Here is an 18,318-nt window from a genome sequence, read left to right on the forward strand (position 1 = left end):
ATTTAGAGACGCTGTGAATGCTGATGGGATCAAGATTTTTGTTTGAGATAGCGCGAAGTTCGATATAACGCCAATTTTAACATATCGCATGTTGGAAATAACGCGAGTCATTTGTATTTTATAAACAAGTAATTAAAAATAATGAGAGGCTTATGAGAATAATAGATTAATTAGAAAAACTTACAGGAAATTAGACGTTTCTTTTTATATTTTCAGAACGTTATACCTGTTATTGCCACATTATTAAAAACAGATTAAACTCACAATACGAACTTTTGCCTTCTTGCTATTTTAACTTCAAAGACTCATCATCATGTCATTAGATGCAAGCACAACGAATACATCATCTACAAAATCAACATACAAAAATCTTTTTGTGCTTGGATTTGTATTTTTCTGCATTTTTACCTCGTATCAATCTCTACAGAATCTTCAGAGTAGCATACATGAAGATGAAAAAATTGGTTTGGCGTCACTCTCAGTTATCTATGCTTCATTTCTCATATCTTGCTTGTTTTTACCTCCTGTATTAATCAAGAACTTGGGGTGTAAGTACACTATAGCCTTGAGTATAGTTGGTTATATTCTGTACACAGCTGCACATTTTTATCCAACATGGTGGATGTTTATGACAGCATCAGCTATTATAGGTAAGATATAAGTTTCTTACAGACACAAAGAGTGCAAATTGGGTTCTGTTTATCCATTTACATCTTTTACTGTTTCAGGTACTTGTGCAGCACCTTTATGGAGCGCCGAATCGTCCTATTTAACCACGATAGCATTGCATCATGCAGCCAATACAAAAGAAAATTCGGATGCTGTTATCACGAGATTTGTTGGAATTTTTTTTATGATATTTCAACTCTCACAAGTTTGTGGAAACACCTTGTCATCGCTGATTCTGAAACACTCATCAGGTCTTATTTCTCTTCTTTACCTTTTGCTTTGCAGAAATACCGTAAAATGCCGAATCAAGCGCACCTGATTATAAGCGCACCCGTTGCTAAGCACACTAAATCCTTACAAGATTTTTATCCCCGTTTATATAAGAGATATAGAATACAATGTTTGTTTGGATTGGATGTGGCAATAAACAAGCCATTTAAAACGTACGTAAAAGAAGAATTTATAAAATATTTAAATAAAAACTTACAGTTTGATACTCCACACTTTCTTGAAGCGTGGAATATCAAACAGTTTCGACGAATCAGAAGAACATCTTGTTAATATTCGAGGTTTGGAAGACTACATTATGCCAAAACCAGAAAACGTATTTTATTGACAGTAAGTATCTAAATTAGCAGTATTCCTAGAATTATGAACCGTTGCTAAGTCTTAGTCCGTTAGTAGGCTAGCCGTATAGATGTGACTAACTATTTTCGGAAAATTTGTAAATATAATCCATCCATTGATTTCTTCTTCATGGTACAGGCAATTCAACAAATCAAACTTATATGTGTGGTGCTGATTACTGCCCATCTGCGCCCATTGTTTCCACCAATCAGCAAACAGAAGATTCAACAGTTGTCATGCTTATCATTATTTACTTGGTATTCGGTGCAGTTGGAGCAATTTCTGCAATGCTATTCTTAGATAATGTTAAAATGGAGGGAGAAAATGAAGAATGTACTTTCAAAGAGATAATGAAAAAAACATTTAGAAGTTTTAAAGACTGGAGGATGTTATTTTTGATGCCTATCACAGCTTATTCTGGAATGGAGAGTGGGTTTGTATTCGCTGAGTTTAACGAGGTATATTATAATACATTGTTATATTGGCTTATGGTTATATTGCCCTAAAAAGGAAATAGCTAAAACTACATGCTTCAAACTCTTCCCTAAGAGAACAAATTCTTTTAACATTTCATCAATTTCAAGGATTAAACTACAGCTTTGAACAACCGACTGGTAGTCTTGTAGTAGAGTGTTTGTACCAGTGCGAGAGGTCTTGGGTTCAAACCCCGGCTGAGTCATGCCAGAGACAATAAAAGTGTGATTCTTCCTTTCTGCTTAATGTTCAGCATGAGATTGAACTTAGGCGGTTGTCTAGTTGAGCTATTGCTGTGCTTGCTTGACCTTTATAGTGGATCTTTAAATGCACTAGGACCCCCTTCGCAGGACCCTCGTTAATAGTAGTATCTATAGGAACTGAAAAGGCAATCCTAGGTAAACAATTTCAATAATAATTAAAAGCCTCAAGTAGTTGCACCTGATAAACAGACTTGTAAATGAATCTACAAAACTAATAATTTAAGGCTTATGTGACATGTGCGGTTGGTATTCAAAAAGTTGGATTTATCATGATTGCATTTGGTGTGAGCAACGCGATATCATCATACATTGTTGGTTCTATCACAAAATGGTTGGGCAGACTTGTAGTAATTATATGTGCAATGGTGTTCAATATTGGACTGGTTATATGGCATCATCTTTGGGAAACACTATCTTCCTCCTTATTTATTTTCTTCGTAACTGCAGCTGCGTGGGGAATTAATGACTCTGTATGGCAGACACAGACAATTGGTAGGTCTTAATAGTTTATCTCCAAATGGGTTTTTGTTTGACGAAAAAGTTCTATGCAAATAGCTATTTGCACGAAAGAATTTCTATGCGAACTGAAGTTCTTTTAAATATACAGCAAAGTAAAAAAATATTTGGAGCTTATCAAAAAAATTAGCTTACTATAAGTTATGTCCTTCCATGTAATTTAGTTGTAATATTTGGCAAATTCATTTATACGGTTGCCACAAACAAAATCTTTTTTTTTTTAATATTATAATATTATAATCTGTGTTGTATTGCTGTAGCATCGTGATATATTTTTCTTTCAGCACACTTCGGCGTCCTGTTTCATTCAAACAAAGAGATCTCATTTTCTATATACAAACTTTTCCAGTCACTTGGTTTTATGGTTGCATTTGCATATGGTGATTACTTATGTGTCTCACACAAACTTTACATCTTGGTTTGCGTACTGATTATCAGTGTAGTTTTATATGGTGTGGTGGAATGGAGTGAACGAAAGAAGAATACAGCAGATAGCAAAACTATTTCCTCCTTTGGGAATGACGCATACGTAAACGAAACACATTTAAAATAGACAAAAAACCCTTTCAAAAACAGTGCAATCGTGTCAGAAGGATAACACAGAGAAATACATTTAGTTTCACAATGTAGATTCTTTAAATTTTATTGGACTTCTAGCTAATGTTATTCTCTGCATAAGCATTGCATTACATGGATTGACTTGACAAATACCCGTTTTTTTTAAAAGAACTAATTTTTAAGAACATAAGGCTTTAAAATCGTAAAAGTTAAGAACATGTTCAGAAAAATTCACGAAAATAATATCATTTTATACTTATACCTGTGTACTATTAATTTTTAAATTTTATGTAAACTTATTTTGCAAAATAAAATAATATTGACTGATTGTTTTCGCTATAACGGGGTAACAACGGGTTGTAAACTGTGTTCTTATTTGCGCCAAAGTTGCAGTAAATTTACTTCGTTTGTGCTAATGAAAATAATAGGCTGTATGATGAACATGAACGCTGGAATAAATACACACCTTGGATGAAGTTTGATTGTCTGGGTCTGTCTAACAGTCTTAAGGGGTAAAGGACAAACTAACAGGCTATAACAAGGAGACAGGTTGTTTTTACTTCTGTTAAAAACGAACACTTCTTAAATCAACTAGGATCGCCATGTACATGAGAATATTCACTTGGAAAAACGTTTGAAGTAGATGGATTCTTCTTCTTATTCTTTCTGTCATTATATGCCACCGCACCATATAAAATTACGCTGATAATAAGGAGACAAACTTGAATGTGAAGTTTGTTGGAAACACATAAATAATCACCATACGCAAATCCAACCATAAAACCAAGTGATTGAACCAGCTTCTGCAGAGAAAATAAGATCTCCTTGTCGGAATGAAACAGACACCCATAATATGCTACAAAAAGAACGAGAATTTTGATTACTTTGTTACAGGATCAAGTTAGAATTATCTACCCCAGATATATAAGGCTACGTTTATAAAACGTTACCTGTTATCTCTGTCTGCCATACAGAGTCACTAATCCCCCACGCGGCTGCAGTTAGAAAGAAAACGAACAGAGAAGACGACAGTGGTTCCCAAATATGATGCCATATTACCAGTCCAATATTGAACACCATTGCACACATAATAACTACAGGCCGGCCCAACAATTTTGTGATTGAACCAACAATGTATGATGATATCGCATTGCTCACACCAAATGCAATCATAATGAATCCAACTTTTTGAATGCCAACCGCACATGTCACATAAGCCTGGAATAAAAATCAATTTTTCTGCCGTTAAAAAAATGCCTAAACTAATACTTTAAGTATATCCTGGTCGTAGATATCCTAATAATGCTTGGTAACATAAGAGCGCCTAACAAGTAAGTTTTTGTACTTTTTAGCCGCAAGATTTAACATTATCACATTTCCTACAAGCTTTGTGAGATTGGGGCGTGGCCTTGTGGTTATGGAGTTCGCTTCGTAATCACAAGGTCCGTGGTTCGGTCCTCCGCGCGAGCATGTTTAGCAAGTGCCTTTACCACAGCTACGCGTCAACCCGTGCCATGTACTGCTAGTGTATACTTAATGTACAACACAGGACCTACATTGATAACAGTGTTTCCAACACTAAAGTGGCTATAACTTGTATAAATATTTAGAATAATAATATCTGCTATTTTAATCTTTAAATTGACTAACGTTTACGCTTGTAGCGTAAGTAAGTACGTCTGCATTATCCTAGAATTTATAGAATTGAAAAATGAGTTTTAGAGACCGATACGTTTATTCCTTTGTGAACAAATGTGGTTGTTTAACTAACTAGTCGTGTAATTGCAAAAGAATTGTATAATGGCGAATTTATTTGCACAATGGCGCAGTCATATAATGGCGAATAGAGTCCCATAATGGCGAAAGTCGTCGTATAATGGCGAAAGTCGTCGTATAATGGCGAATGTAGTTGCATAATTGCGAAGTTAGTCGCACAATAGCAAATACAATGCTATAATTTCACTAATTATCCAGTTACATAATTTTATTTTCTAGATATACACTTTCATAAAGAGATACCTTGTTGAATTCAGCAAAAACAAATCCACTCTCTAGTCCTGTGTAAGCTGCGAAAGGCATCAAAAACAAAAACCTCCAGTCCTTGAAGCTTTGAAATGTTTTAATAATTATTTCTTTAAAACTTCTTTCTGCATTCTTTCCTGCCATTTTTATATTTTCTAAGAACAGTATTGATGACATTGTTGCCACTCCACCAAGGACCAAATAGGTAATGATAAGCATAACAACTGTAGAGTGTTCTGTTTTCTGATTGGATGAAACGATGGGTAGACCTGGGCAATGTTCTGCACCACATACATAACTTTGATTTATGGAGTTGATTGAAGCTGAAGAAAAACATTTAATTCTTATATCTAAAATCTTTGTAACTAATTTAATACCTATTAGTCGCATCAAATCAACAGAAATTCACCCATGGAAAATCCACGGAACTTTGCTTGTCGCTTACAAACGCGACAAACAGACAGACGGCGAGCAATGCAATTGACAAGTGGATGGATAATTTCACAGGTTCCTCCGTCCTTTATATATCGCATTTCGTGTGTCGGTGGATAAAAATCGGGCGGTTATAACTCGCGCAGACGCACAAAACGAGCATTAATATAACAGATAATAATCACAATTTAAAAAAATCTAAATAAGAAGATAAACAAACCTGATGTTTGCTTTAGAATTACCGAGGATAACAAGTTTCCACTAACTTGCGAAAGTTGATACATCATGAAAAATATGCCGAAAAATTTTGTAATGGTAGCATCTTCGTCTTGCGTCATGGCGGATGCATAGTTCATTGCTAGCGTTGTTACATAAGACACGCTGGCGCACCATAAAGGTGCACTGCTACTACCTAGAATGAACAAAGTATTACAGAGTAGCTGTCGACTTATCAATGGAAGAAATAGCAGAAAAAAGAAAAAAGAAAGAAGAAAAAGTGCAAACATAAAAAAAACTACAGAACTAATTACGGTGATTCAGTCCTAAATGTGTTTATATCAGAGCGATATTAATTATTGCGAATGGGCAGCATTACTAAAGAGTATGGGTTTTGTTAATGCGATTTGTGAGGTTTCATGGGATACTTTTAGCAGTTTAAGAATGTTTTTGTCATGAAAATGAGTAATTTTTTGTGAGGTGCAAAAATTATTAGCGTGACTTTTTATTTTTGGAACGTTTGTTCTTGAACCATTTAATTCTTGAAAGGGATTTCTACGAGGCGAGATGGCCGGCAAAATTGACGGCGAATTTTATTTGAGTATACGCAGTTTTGTTTGTTTTGATTTTGCTTCGAAAAATTGGCTTTACCGAAAAGTAGAAACATTTCCTACTTTTTAGCTGTGCAATATTTCAGTTATCAGTGGTTATTTTTGCATAAGCTTATGACAGGAAAGAATTCAATATAATAATAATTCAAAATAATTGTTTTGTTTTTAATGCTCAAAAGAGGTTTACATTTAGCATTTTATATTCGCCGCATGTTTAACGTTTCTTATGGAAATTAAAAAGACATTCTGCAGCGAATTCGCTATTCACAATTCGTTGCGTGGAAATCTGCCTTTAACAAATATACAAATGTTTAATCATACCCTACCTATAATAGCGGAGGCTGTGATGAATATCCACCATGTTGGATAAAGATGTGCAGCGGCGTACACTGAGAAACCAAGTGTACTTAACACAATGGAATATTTACATCCCAACTTCTTGATAAGGATAGGGGGGAGGAATAAGCAAGAAATACAACAGGAAGCATATAAAACTGAGAGTGAGGCTAAACCAATTTTTTCATTTTCGTGTATGCTACTTTGAAGGTTTTGAAGGGATTTAAAAGAGCCATAAACGCAGAGAATAGTAAAGCCAAGTACTAGAAGATTCTTGTATGTTGATTTAGTCGACATTGTGGTCGTGGTCTTGCATTCTTGTGAGATAGTTAATTCCTCCATATCGTAAGATTCTTGAAAATTAGAAAAATAACAAAATTCATATATTGGAATGCAAATTTTGGAATGCTGAACAAGTAAATATAACGTATTGAGGGTAGAAAAATAAAAATAATGAAAAAAATAATAAATATAATTAGCAAAAAATAAAAACGAATTTACTTACAGAGCAGAGTCAATTAAAAAAATAAAAAAACATTGACGATTGTCATTTTTGAAAAAAGTAGAGAATTTTTAACAATTTTGTGTGATATTTTAAGTTTGTTCGAAGACACCGAAAAGAAAATATCGTAAATAAAGAAAATAAACAAAAACGACAAATAAATAAATAATAGTTTTTAAATTACTTTTATAAAGCTTACACCTAAGCAGTAAAACAATAACAGGCCTGTATACAAGATGTTGAATATAAAAAAGGTTTGGGTAAAAGTTTACAGAAGATCTTATTGTTAAGGCATGTTTGTATTTATGCTAAATCATACGTGTATGCTTAATCATACGTGATAACTAATTATCCACAATGATTACAAACAAAACACATTGTATCTACTTTTAGGAATAAAGCACTTATTTTATAACATGTCTCGAATATTCTAAATGTCATCAAAACAAATTTGCCGTCATTTTGCAGTTTACAAAGATAAATCTAAGTAAGTTGATTGACACTTCGAATATAGATGATGTTGAAATGATTTCGTATTTTTCATTTGTCAAAAAGGCAATAACCCGGGACGAGGTTGTACGTGGACTCATTAACAGAGTAGATACTCTTCCAAATCGAGTTTTAATACAAGATTAACACTTTTCACCAGATGTTTTGTTCAACGCTGGTAATTCTTAATCTCAGTCCACCGAGTCCTTGCGTTTGAGCATAGTTCCTGCGCGCTCTTATTTTACGTTGAACATAGGGCTTCTCTATTATATCCCTACGATGCAGGTATTTACGGGCTTCTTTTTCGATCTGCGCTCTATCTTTTGCTTGTCTGAACCTCTGCTCTTGCGTGAATTTCAACGTCAATCACAGGGCATGTAAAGTTCTATTGATATCAACAAGGAAACGCGTACTTGTTGTTACTTCTGTCTTTCTTTTTAGATTACTTTCTTTGTACTTGTTTTTGGTGTCCCTTACGTGTTTCCACTTCCTCATGGGCCCCTGGGACAAAGTTGCGTGAATCTAGGTGCTAGGTCGAAAATCTGGCCCAATCTATAACTTTGACTAGTTAGCGGGCTTAGCGGGGAATCAGCATGATATAATTTTTACTTTCTGTTCATATAGCATGGGCGAGAAAACTTTTCCTCGGGTGAGGAAGTACCATGTGATAAGTTTCTATTGTTTATTGTGATAAGAATCTATTGTTTATTTTTAAAAATTACGCCAAATCGACATAAATTTATTTCGCCTACAGAGGAAACTTCTGTTCATATGGGTAAATGCATTACCCGTCTTCCGAGATCTCGTTCATGCGCACCCAAGACCTACAATCCAGGCCTAAATGAAATGGAACTATCAGGTTTTTCTATGAAAAATACTTTGATTTGTGCCCCCTTGCCCCCGGAACAATGTTGAATATGTGCTAAGGTTTTGAGACTTCAACTTTGCTCTAGGAGGAGGGAGGAAAGGGGAAATTAGATAAAATTCCATTCAATTTGACCCGGATTGTAGGTAGGCGGGTTAATGTTTTTTTCTCATATGAACGCAACTAAATGTTGTTAAGAGTTTGTTAACAAGCCTAGATTTCGACTTGATATCATGCTAAAACATTTACCCGGTTTCCGAGGAAATTTTTCCCATATGAACAGTCCCTAAGAACTGTTAAGAATTGTCTTGCAGCAAAACTGCATTTGGCTACTTTCACTCTTTAGCCAAAGGTAGCTAAGGAGCTAGCTAGATAGACACAACTTAAACATAAATATAATTAATATTGAGTAGGACAAAAAGCTGTTATACCAAATTGAATAGTAATAACTAAGGCTAGCTAGCTAGGTGGCTGTAGAATGCTCCTTAAAAATCTTCGTTCCTGGCCAAAATATACCTAAAATTGGTGCGCTTAAGATTTGTACATGGCTAAAAAACGTGACATATTATATTAATATTAGCATGTAAAAACATGTAAAAAACAAAAAAAAAAGCTTTTAAAAGACAAAAACAGACCAACCAACGTCAGCTTTCAAAATGGCGGTAGCTCAGATTGCTTTGTATTCCTTCGTCCGTAAATATCAGATTCTGCGGAATTTTGCCGGAATTTTCTGAAAAAGCTGCACGCAACCATATTGAACATACAAAATATGGCTATTATTAAAGAGACAAGCCGTATCCCCGTGGAAGAATCCACTGAATGTCTCATTTAATTCGTGTATGGGATGCCAAAAAAAACATACAACACGGTAATTTGAATTTTTCAAACTCAGTATCTGCATTATTCTATACTTTAGGGACATTAACTTTCGCGTGTCAAAAAAAAACGCGAAATATTTGATAAAAACTTTTTTCCCGGAAAAACTTTCGCGAATTTAAAATAAGGTTCATATTCGCGTGAAAAAACTTTCGCAAATGGATAAAATGCAAGAAAAAAATTTATTCGTTAAATCACATCTCGGGTATTTACCGTAATCAAAAATGTATAAAATATACAAGATTAGGCTAAGTAAATTTAATTATCTCCCTCTTCCTATTCTGAGTCAGTATCGTCGTCACTTTCTTGTATCTTGCTTCCACATAACACTTCAAATTTCTCAACTGTGACATCACAAATTGCTAAGAGATGGCTATCATCAGATTGCTCAACATCATTACCCAGCATCGGATCTATATCTTGGAAAGGATCAATCGATGGCGTTTTGCCTGAACCGAACAAAACCAACAGAAGACATAGCGGTTGGAAATCTGTTCAGTTTCGTCATGACGTTGCAGCCTACAGTCGTTACACCGCAAGCCCCCGGCAAAAGAAAGAAAAAGACTGCATCCACAAGCACTACTGTTTCAAAGAATTGGAACAAACGAGATATGCTCGCAGCTCCAAGCTCCAAAGAAGAAAAAAACACCAAGTGTTATTGTAGTTGACGACGATTAAAGTAGAAATAAATCATTACTTTTGACAATTCCCGTTTTTATGATTTTTTTATGGTGAAAAAACTTTCGCGTTCTGAAAAATATCCATGATTTTGCGTGAAAAAACTTTCACGTTTTGATGATTTAGAATTTCCAAAGTCATAAACTTTCGCGAAAATGACCAAAAAACGCGAAGGTTAATGCCCGCGAAAGTTTCTGCCCCTAAAGTATTTATACCCGCTAAAACAAAGCGTCTAAGAATATAGCCAGGTGCAAGAAATGACAAAGAAACAAGTAAAAAGTAAAATTGCAAAATGTCACACAAAATTAAAGTCGTTACGTAAAAACGCGAAAACTGCTAAAACTATATACTTGCGTTGGCATGTCAGAAGTATTTACACCAGGGAAAAAAAGTATATCAGACATTAAAAAAAATCCAAAATATTTCGCTAAGTCATACAAAAAAGGTTATTGCAAAATTTTCACACTGTACAGTTTGTAACACGTCATACAGAAATCCACTATTTAGTCTATTGCATAAAGCAACCCTTCTATTCCGAAGTTTACACAAAATATAAGAAATTAACAGCTATCAACTCATAAAATAGAAATATATAAACTTGAATCATTTTTGTGTTTGTATGTCTACCGCAAAATTTTAATTCAAAATAATAAAGGAACAGTTTGCCTAACAGACCCAAACTCGTAATAGTCAATTATTTTAGTTTTATATATCAAGAAAACGTGCCATGCATGATAACAATGCAGCGTTTTCGAATTTAAAAATCGAAAATAATTCAAAAGATTGCAGCGTAACAGATGTAAACATTGATTTAAGTTTTCTTACATTTCTTTATGTTTAGAATAACGACAACAACACTGAATCACCCACACTCTGTAAGTGTGGAAAACGGTAAGAACGAAAAAATGACTTTCTATAGTGAATATAAATTCTTCTTTAGTATAATACATGCTTTAAGATATAAGAACATTGTGTTTTGCTTTCAGCCTCAATGTTCTTAACTTTTTTAACAAATACTATCCTCATTATTACAAGCTCGTGAGCTTGTATTAAAACGCAAATGTGTCCTACAAGAATGGAAATTTTTGCCTCTCCGAGCACCGACACGGGAGTCGTCGTGTGTTCGAATCTCATCTTGGTAACTATTTTTACTTTTTTTTATTTTTTCTTTTTTATTTTTTAAAAAGATATGACAAGTGTTCAAAACACTTGTTTAACTAACTAGTAAATAAAGGTGTTTCCACCAAACTTTTTAAAAGTGAATGTAGGCAGAATTAACTGAATTAATGAATTTCGCAAATTTTGTAGGTTTGTGGGTTTGTGGTCTTTCTTCTTCCTGTCAGTCGGTTCACCCAAGACGGACCCATCGAAAATTAAAAGTTCGAGGAATTTTCCGTTCAGGAAGGTCTCACAAATCAATTTTGAAAAATAAGTGTGTAACAAATATTATTGCGTATCTGAATAGTAAAATATGTCGTGTCTAACTTCGTAACAAAAATCCCAATTTGATAGACTTTTGTGAACTTTATTCGCGAGGTTGTTTGCGTATATCATACGTCTTGTTCCTAATATTTTCTTAGCATGACTATGGTCTGAAAATATATAATGCCTTGACAAAATAAAGCCTGCTATAAGTTACTATAACAAAGGGCAATTCTCTATTACATACGGCCCATTGCTTGGACAGAAAAATGTTTCTTCGATATACAATAAAAAAGTAAACTTCTAATCAATTTGTGCGTCATACAAATGTTTATATTTGGAATAAACTCGGAAATAAAATCGGAATCGGAACGAACGTAATCGTAACCGGCTTATATATGATATTTTTATATTATTTAATCGGGGAAGGCCGGCTTAAATATAAAAGTCAAATATTATTCGAGACTTATAGAACAAATATAATCGGGACCGACCGGCTTTTATATCATTTGTTATCGCTTCTGACAAGCGAATAGCACTGGTGGCAGAGTTGTTGTTGTTCTCAAATGAAACGAAATTTCGTAGCAAATAATAAATTTTGGAATTCGCAAGTTTAATAACTTTTCACAAAACTTAATTCCCGCAAAAAGAATAATTTAGGTTACGTGAAATTTAGCTACTTCAAAGTATATTATGTTGAAATGTATTTACTACAAGAGTAGTTTATACTAAGAATTACGTCGAGACTTTTTTCTTTCGCCATGTCTAGTTTTTAGGGGTGTTCTATCTTCCAGAGAATGTTTTATTCACAGAAGTTTGAAGAAAATGCCAATCACAGCCTGCCTGGCCAGCCATTTGTATCAGCGTTCATAATCCGGTCACCACGACATAACCAGTGCAAAAAAAACATAATCGGACCATGCATACATAATCCGGCTGTCCCGGTTGTAAACAGGCCGTTTTCGCAATCTGGGCAAATCAGTCCCAGAACACAAAAATGGAAAATATAGAAGAACAAATAAGCTTATCTCATGAGTAAACATTGGAATAACTTTTTTCAGGATTAATTTGGAAAGGAGACAACCTTCTTCGCTTTGGTTTCCTTTTTAAGTTGATAAACAACTTTTTTCGTGAGCGCAGATGGTAAACCGGGGCTAAAATTAAATTATTCTATCTACTAGTCGATAAGGCCCGTGAAAAAATTCACTTAGGCAAGACAACAGAGAAAAACAACCGTCATTTAAATTTTGATGACGTCAGCAAAGACATGTCAGAACACAAATTTGTATACCTGTTGCATTCATCGCATGGATCTTGAAATGCTGATCAATAAAATGTATAGGAACATGAACTTTTGACAAACGGTTGCAGAGATATTGTGATTTGAAGGTTTTTTGATGACGTCATCAACCCGTTCATTCCGAACCGGATTTGGAGACCCAGGTTTGGGAAAATTACCCAAATTGGTCCTAGGTGGTCCCTAGTTACCAACGCGTTGTAAAAACATTGACGTCACCACCTCGTTTCCAAGTTATTTGCCCTCAAAGTTTTAGGTGCACTGTAATGCCTTCATTAATTTAATATAGGATATTGACGTTAAAATAGTGTTATTGACGTTGCGCCGTAACGACAGAATATTTACCATATTAGACATGCATTTTTCGGCAACATCACAGGAAAATGAAAACATCCATTTTGCCTGTCACAGAGACACGGAACTGGCGTATTATTATAGAGACTAGTCGATAAGGCCCGTGGAAAAATCCACTTAGGCAGGATAACAGAGAAAAATAAGCGTCATTCAAATTTTGATGACGTCAGCAGAGACATGTCAGAACACAAAACTTTTTTTTCAGAAATGTGTATGCCTGTTGCCTTCATCGTATAGATCTTGAAACGCTGATCAAGAAAATGTATAGGATCGTGTATTTTTAACAAACGGTTGGAGAGATATTAGGGTTTGAAGGTTTTTTGATGACGTCATCAGCCCGTCCATTCCCGAAACGGATTCAGGGACCCAGGTTTGGGAAACTTACCCAAATTGGTCAAAGGTGGTCCCTAGTTACCCACGCGGTGAAAAATCATTGACGTCACCACCTTGTTTCCAAGTTATTTGGCCTCAAAGTTTTATGTGCACTGTAATGGCTTCATTAATTTAATATAGGATATTGACGTTAAAGTAGTGTTATTGGTGTCGCGCCGTAACGTCAGAAAATTTAACATATTAGACATGCATTTTTAGGTTACTTCAAAGAAAATTTCGGTAAGATCAAAGAAAAATGGCGATATCAACTTTGCCTGTCACAGAGACACGGAACTGGCGTATTATTATATAGACTAGTCGATAAAGACCCGTGGAGAAATCCACTTAGGCAATAGGACATTGAAAATGTTGGTTTGCTGTCGTCAGCATTGCAAATCCAAAAAAAAAAAAAAATTGCGAAATTTAGTTTATTCGTTGCCTGTAATGTGTAGAGGTTGAAACGCTGATCAAAATAATATAGGATCATAACTTTTCTACGAACAACAAAAGACATAAAAGGGTTTTAAAATTTTGCTGACGTCAGCAATGGCCCGTTAAAACGCAAAAAAAATTTTTCAGAAATTTATATCCCTGTTACCTTCATCGTATAGACCTTGAAACGATGATCAAGAAAATGTATAGGATCATATATCTTTGATAAACGGTTGTAGAGATATTAGGGTTTAAAGATTTTTTGATGACGTCATCAACCCGTCCATTCCAAAACGGATTCGGGGACCCAGGTTTGGGAAACTTACCCAAATTGGTCCAAGGTGGTCCCTAGTTACCCACGCGGTGAAAAATCATTGACGTCACCAACTCGCTTCCAAGTTATTTAGCCTCAAAGTTTTAGGTGCACTGTAATGGCTTCATTAATTTAATATAGGATATTGACGTTAAAGTGGTGTTATTGACGTCGCGCCGTAATGTCTGAATATTTACCATATTGTGGCGTATTATTATATAGACTAGTACTATTTTTGGCGCATGCGCACACTTTATTTCCTTAAAATCGCGGTTTTGAACGACCGTGTAGTCGATAAGTCCCGTGGAAAAATCTACTGAGGCAGTATAATAATGAAAAAGAATCCTTATTTGAATTTTGATGACGTCAGCAACCCATCCACAAAAAAATAATTCAGAAGCTTGTTTTCACGTTGCCTCTATTGTGTAGAGCTTAAAGCGATGATCAAGAAAATGTATAGGATCATGTGCTTTTGATGAGCTGTTAATGAGATATAAGGGTTAAAAATTTTGCTGACGTCAGCAATGGCCTGTCAAAACCAAAAAAATTTTTTGGGAAATTTCTATACCTGTTGCCTTCATCGCATAGATCTTGAAACTCTGATCAGGAAAATGTATAGGATCATGTACTTCTTTTTTTCAGAAAATTTAACACATTAGACATGCATTTTTCGGTTACTTCAAAAAAATTTTCGGTAAGATCAAAGGAAAATGAACATATCCACTTTGCCTGTTACAGAGACACAGAACTGGTGTATTATTATATAGAATAGTCGATAAAGACCCGTGGAAAAATCCACTTAGGCAATAGGACATTGAAAAAGTTGGTTTGCTGACGTCAGCATTGCAAATCAAAAAAAAATTGGCGAAATTTAGTTTATTCGTTGCCTGTAATGTGTAGAGGTTGAAACGCTGATCAAAATAATGTATATAAACATATGTTTCGACGAACGCTTAGGGAGACCTTGTTTACACGCTGCCTTTATTATGTAGAGCTTAAGGCGCTGATCAAGAGAATGCATAGGATCATGTACTTTTAATTTATTAATTACATATAATTATATATAAAATATAATAATTTATTCATTAATTTATTATAAGATATTGACGTTGAAGTAGTAGTATTGACGTCGCGCCGTTACGTCAGAATATTTAGCATATTAGACATGTGTTTTTTGGAAACATCAAAGGAAAATGAAGACATCCAACTTGCCTGTCACAGAGAAACGACACTGGCGTATTATTATATAGATTCTTAAAATTTGTGATTATTTTATTCATTATTATCTTTTGTATTAATACCCACCTTTTCGCGATTTTATAACCGTGCTACGGACACAAGCAGCACGATATATAACGGACGGAGAACATCTGGACTTATTTGCAGGCTACCGACTAGTCAATGTTATAATGCTTGTTATCTGTGTGTTTGTTGAGGCTGTGAGCCAAAGATGGTAACAGCTAAAAGCGACAAGCGAAATCTAGTAGATTTTCTGTGGGTGAATTTCCGTTTATTATTTCTAAGCTTTTTATGCACAAGAATTAAACGTTCCTTTTTCGGTTCAATTAATTTCACAAATCAAAGTTATGTATATGGTGCAGAACATTGCCCAGGTCTACCCATTGTTTCATCCAATCAGAAAACAGAACACTCTACAGTTGTTATGCTTACCATTACCTATTTGGTCCTTGGTGGAGTGGCAACAATGTCTTCATTACTGTTCTTGGGAAATATAAAAATGGCAGGAAAGAATGCAGAAAGAAGTTTTAAAGAAATAATTATTAAAACATTTCAAAGCTTCAAGGACTGGAGGTTTCTGTTTTTAACGCCTTTCGTAGCTTACACAGGACTACAGAGTGGCTTTGTCTATGCTGAATTCACCAGGGTATCTCTTTAAGAAAGCGTATATTTAGAAAATAAAATGGTGTGCCTGGATAATTCTGACTAAACTGGTCACTATAGCACTATATTTTCTATACGACTGCCTTTGCATTTTTACGACTACATTCGCCATTTTTACGACATCTTTTTCCAATGTACGACGGTATTTCTCATCAACGACTACATTCGCCATTTACGACTACATTTGACATTATACAACTACATTCGCCATTTACGACTACATTAACCACTATGCAACCACATTTACCATTACACAAGTAAGTAATGCCTATAAGTGGGTTACTTTAAAAAAAATCTATGAAAGTGCAGATAGATGTACAAGTACTTACTTACGCTAGAAGCCTAAGTGTTTAGTCAATTTTAAGACAGAAATAGTGCATAATCATTAACCCAAGAAATGTTATAATGTTAAAATATTGCGGTCAAAGGTACGTGAACTTGACTGTTAGCACTCGTATCTTACTAAAAAAATATTATGGGTATATAAGGCCAGCATGTATTTTGTAGTTACTGTGGTATTTTTGAACGGAAAAATCGATTTACATTGCAGGCTTATGTGACATGTGCGATTGGCATTCAAAAAGTTAGATTTATCATGGTTGCATTTGGTGTTGGTAACTCGATATCATCATACATTGTTGGTTCTATTACAAAATGGTTGTGCCAACCTGTAGTAATTACGTGTGGAATGGTGTTCAATATAGGACTGGTTATATGGTATCATATTTGTGAACCACTGTCGTCTCCACTATTCGTCTTCTTTGTAACTGCAGCCGCGCGGGGTATTAGTGACTCTGTATGGCAGATAGAGTTAACAGGTAACATTTTTAAATTTAGCGTTTTTAATCCAAAACAGGTGACTAGATACTTTAACAAAAAATAATCAATGATAAGTTAAAGTTTTCCTTTACGTTTTCTTTTTGCAGCATATTTTGGCTGGCTGTTTCATTCCGACAAGGAGATCTTATTTTCTCTGCAGAAGCTGGTTCAATCACTTTGTTTTATGGTTGGATTTGCGTATGGTGATTATTTATGTGTTTCCAACAAACTTTACATTCAAGTTTGTCTCCTTATTATTAGTGTAATTCTATATGGTGCGGTGGCATATAATTACAGAAAGAAGAAAAAGAATTCCTTTACTACAAACGTTTCAGCAAGTGAATATTCTCATGTACATAGCGATTCTAGTTGATTTAACAAATGTTTGTATTCAATAAAAGTGTCTACTTGTTATAACCGTTAGTCCAAGGAATAGAATTCTCCCAGTGTTCATGTTCATCAGACAATAAACAAGGAAATTTAAAATGCGGTGGAATATATTCATAAGAATTTTTAAGCATCACGTAGCATGTAAGTCTCTTTAACGTTTTATAACCAGCAGAAACTTTGCTTTAGTAATTCTATGTCAGCTAATCCTGAGAATTTAAAGAGACAAAAAATGGCTTTTAAATTGTTATTGATGATTGTGACGGTCTCTAACGATGGTCCCGGACGCCATATTGTCGAACTTGTCACACTTAATGCCATTTTTTAATCAAAATTGCCCAAAAATGAAAACTTTCCTGGCTCAGTGGACAAAGTATATGTTACTATTTAATTTTGTTTGTACTCTTAAAAAAAAAGCTTTCTAACTACGGCAATCTTTTATCTAACGAACATTCTAAATAATGGAAAAACTATCATCCTTACTTATCGCCGTAAACTTGGACTACTTTCTACTATTGTGTTCAATCAGTCGAAACCGTTTTACGGACTGCTAGTCTCCCTCATTCTACTTTCCTTTTCATATTGAGTCATAAGCATATAAGTTGATGCTCTTCTCGTGAATTCTTAACTGAGCGCTAACAAACTACAAACATCAGCGCTACATTGGAATTCAGATTTCCAGTCCATAATGGATATCATAGCTTTTATGTTTACTTTAGATTGAGATGCGAGACCGCTGTAAATTATAAATAAAAAAACCTTTAAAAATATTCGCAAAAAATCAATAAATTACTTTCGATTGAAACAATTTTGAACTGAGGGATTTTTTTACACGAGGAAGACGTCGAAAACACCGAAATAACTGCTTAGGAATTTTATCGATGCT

General features: G+C 34.6%; 1 protein-coding gene across 2 annotated transcripts; it reads left to right on the forward strand.

Annotated features, from left to right (window-relative positions):
• The first annotated feature begins 176 nt into the window (after positions 1 to 176).
• On the forward strand, positions 177 to 3,285 carry LOC130649025 (protein unc-93 homolog A-like). 2 transcript variants are annotated; one of them, XM_057455215.1, is made up of 5 exons: positions 177 to 650; positions 729 to 920; positions 1,435 to 1,754; positions 2,258 to 2,525; positions 2,834 to 3,285. In XM_057455215.1, exons 1-5 carry the CDS (start codon positions 314 to 316, stop codon positions 3,100 to 3,102), a joined length of 1,386 nt encoding a protein of 461 aa, XP_057311198.1. In that variant the 5' UTR covers positions 177 to 313; the 3' UTR covers positions 3,103 to 3,285. The 2 variants fall into 2 exon arrangements, with proteins under 2 accessions (XP_057311198.1, XP_057311199.1); XM_057455216.1 differs by having other exon boundaries at positions 1,597 to 1,754; positions 2,834 to 3,283.
• The last annotated feature ends 15,033 nt before the right edge of the window (positions 3,286 to 18,318 follow it).

The sequence above is a fragment of the Hydractinia symbiolongicarpus genome, chromosome 7, assembly GCF_029227915.1.
Source record: "Hydractinia symbiolongicarpus strain clone_291-10 chromosome 7, HSymV2.1, whole genome shotgun sequence".
Classification (NCBI taxonomy): domain Eukaryota; kingdom Metazoa; phylum Cnidaria; class Hydrozoa; order Anthoathecata; family Hydractiniidae; genus Hydractinia; species Hydractinia symbiolongicarpus.

Bases quoted from the DNA above. Each gene is read 5' to 3' on its own strand.
- LOC130649025 (XM_057455215.1), top strand. From the start codon at position 314: ATGTCATTAGATGCAAGCACAACGAATACATCATCTACAAAATCAACA. The intron at 1,755-2,257 runs GTATATTATAAT...TAATAATTTAAG, and splicing joins TATTCGCTGAGTTTAACGAG to GCTTATGTGACATGTGCGGT. The intron at 2,526-2,833 runs GTAGGTCTTAAT...TTTTTCTTTCAG, and splicing joins ATGGCAGACACAGACAATTG to CACACTTCGGCGTCCTGTTT.